Below are 3,199 nucleotides of genomic sequence, written 5' to 3'. Positions count from 1 at the left end.
CCATTTTCCGTGTCATTTGGTTTTGAACAGTTTCTGGTTTGGCGCTCCAAATCCCGATAAATACATCGTCACTCTCCTTTCTTCATTAAGCCTTCGTCTTTCACCTCCGTACCTCGCGCTTCCTTTCTGCGATACAAAAATGGGTAGAAAACGTGCTTCCAAAACCAACGTCATGGTAACTCAATGCTACTACGATCATCTTTTTCTCTCTCATGAAGATCATCATACATTTTCCCATTTTCTTTCTTGTTTTCGTGTGCCATTTCCATTTCCATTTCCAAAGTTTCTCCGTGCTTCTCTTCACCTTCTTCCTTATCGCTGTATTTATGGGGAATAATAGTTTTTTTTCCTGCTTTATGAGGCTGGCTGCATGCATCAACTTAGGGCTTTGCTTTGGTTAGGGTTTTATTACTTAGAATAGATGGATGAACATTGGTGAAATTGTGTGATTAGGGGGAAAAATGAAAGCTTGCTAAATGTGCATTTGAAATGTGCGTGTGATGTCAAGTTATCACTTTTGCACCTTTTTACGGGGAAAGGTTGCTTTTTTTTATTTATTATGTTATCGATAATAAATTATTGTATGGTCTAAGATTTTTAAAATTCATTGTTCCGGCTAGTTTCCAATTTAGGGAAAAAAATAGTTAATAAGATTCGGTTAGAGTCACCTGATCAGGATCATGAACACATGGTGGTATCAGACTATACAATAATTTCTCCCTTTTGGAGGCTGTTATTAAGAGTTGTTTTCAGCTTCAGGGTGTTCTTTTAGCTTGCCTTATTTGAATGTGGGTCATGTGTCTATATTTGGATCTGTGTTCTACTCCTGACGTGAATCACAATAAAAGCTTCTATTATTGTTGTTGTTATTATTATTATTATTGCTGATGTGATTTTAACTTCAACGTCTGTATTTTATGTTTTTGGTCCATGAGAATCAAACACGGTAACAAGGATGTTTATAATAACTCACATACTTGCTCAACCAACTGAGTTAGACTCCATTGGTTCAACGTGTGTATTTTATTTGTCCAAGTAAATGATGAGCTAATGGTCATATTTATTTGCTAACTACTGACTTTTGCTTTTGTTGAAGCCTGCTATTGTGGAACCACAGCCTTCTAGGGAAAACGTGCAATTGTCAGGGGCATTAGACTCCCAGCTTGAAATCCCACTTCCTATGGTAATCCCACTGAAGCGTCCAAATTCCTTTTTGGATGGAGTGGAAACTCATCATGAAAAAAGCCCAGCACGGGAGCAGGTGAACCAGGAAAATGGGCATCAAAAGAAGTCTCCTGCATCCTTCTATAGGAAAAAGTCCAAATTCCATGGCGCGACTGTGAGGCGATCAGAACGCATTAAAAGTGCAGTTGTTAGTCCCCCTAATAACAACTATGATATTGAATACATTGAGGATATAAATGTTAGCGAAAATGAGAAAGATGAAGCAGATACTCAAATGCAGCAAGCATTGGTAGAGCCAGAGTTGGAGGTGCCGGAGTCAGAGGCAGAGCCTGAGCAGGCAGAAACTTTTGGTGAGAAGAAGAGCTTGGATGAAAAAGTTGACTTTGTTGTACAAAGAATAGAAGCTCTTGATAAGATTGTAAGACTGTTGAAATCCAAGGTATTTTATGTCTGTCTATAAACTCAAGTCTTGGCTTGATTTTTATTTTCCTTGTGATTATTTTGTGGTTTGTTTCATTGGCTTATATGCTGAACTCATAATAGATAGATGAAAAGTTTGACTTTTATGAAGCTCCATCAATGGCATCTGCAAGTTACAGGAGCATGTACATTGACTCACAGAAGAAGGTTTTTTTTTCCCTTTCCAGTTGAATTTTTTGTATCTTTTAAGCTTATCCTCTTTGTTTTTGTTATGTTATTCATCTATTCTTTTTATGTTGTTTATTGCCTTACATATATATACAGATTGAAGCTTTGACAGATGAAAATCAACGACTAAATGGAAAGCTGGAAAATGCTCTAGGCAAAATTGAAGTGGTATGTTTCATCATTAATGAGGTCCTCCTTCATCTTGATTCTTTTTATAGCATAATGTATTTTTGTTCAATACTACTTAAGGTCCTATATATATGAAATAAATACTTAATTCATCAAAACTAATAAAAGACAGTTAAATTAGTTAATTTTAATTTATAAATTTAAATTTTATTCCAAAAATACTCCTAGAATTAAATAGTCGTTTAAGGGAAATGTGAAGGAGTGGAGGTAGTATCATAATCTTAAGTAAAAAGATTGTTTCTCCTTTTCTTTGTCCTCATTGTCTTTGGTTATATATATAACAATATATAAAAGAGATACAATCTTTTTGTGTCCCACTTTTGGAAAGACAATTATATCCCTATTTTATAATCTAATTTTTAGTCTACTAATGTATGTGTTAAGCATGAAATAGGAAAAGGTATGTTTACCAAAAATAAAATAAAAAAACTGCTCATCCATTTAAAAATAGCTACTCACCATTTTTTTTTATGGAGACATGAAGTGTCCTTTTCCTTACTAGTTTGCTAGTTTGTTAATAACATCTTTAAGAAGAAAAAGTATACATGATATTCATTGATTTGAAGAAATATCTTTTTCTATGAGAAGTTATTTAGTGTTTCTTTCATTAACTGTTGCTTTGAGTTTAGGAGCAAGAAACCTTACTTAAGATGAATAAACGTTTCTTAAAATGTTTCTTGTGATTGTCTGTGTTGTATTGCACTGATGTAGTATCTGAACTTGTGAGTATCAAAAGTGTCACCATAAAAGGTATATCTTGAAATTAATTAAACTGTAGTTGTCAATTAGTTGAGCTTTTAGTTAACTTGATGTATCTCTAACTACCCTTGATAAACCTATATTGTAGTACGAAAAAGAGATCCATGTTTTGATTGATGTATTGGATAAAACAAAGGATGCTGTTAATGCTGCTGTGATTTCAAATCTGGCAAAAACTATAGAAGCGGCTGTTAGTGTATCAACTCAAGCAATCCACAATGCGTGTCCTGCTTCCGCAGCTAAGAGAAAGAGAAATGATAGTTGAAGTAGGAAGCTAATGCTGCATAACATGTTTTTTGTATTATAAAAGTAAATTTGAAACTTGATACCTAACGAATGTGGTGCTACTGAACCTGTTTGCATGGATTTCTGTTTCTTATTGTTGTGGTAATTGGAAATTATTTGTGCTTCTCATGTT

General features: G+C 34.1%; 1 protein-coding gene across 1 annotated transcript; it reads left to right on the top strand.

The window, feature by feature from the left end:
• LOC109817854 (uncharacterized) lies at positions 1–3,199 on the top strand. Its single transcript, XM_020383202.3, has 5 exons — positions 1–175; positions 1,097–1,624; positions 1,729–1,812; positions 1,930–2,001; positions 2,870–3,199. Exons 1-5 carry the CDS (start codon positions 140–142, stop codon positions 3,044–3,046), a joined length of 897 nt encoding a protein of 298 aa, XP_020238791.1. The 5' UTR covers positions 1–139; the 3' UTR covers positions 3,047–3,199.

The sequence above is a fragment of the Cajanus cajan genome, chromosome 6 (genome assembly GCF_000230855.2).
Source record: "Cajanus cajan strain Asha chromosome 6, NIPB_CcT2T_4, whole genome shotgun sequence".
NCBI classification, from domain to species: Eukaryota; Viridiplantae; Streptophyta; class Magnoliopsida; order Fabales; family Fabaceae; genus Cajanus; species Cajanus cajan.
This window is presented reverse-complemented; position numbering and strand designations above follow the sequence as displayed.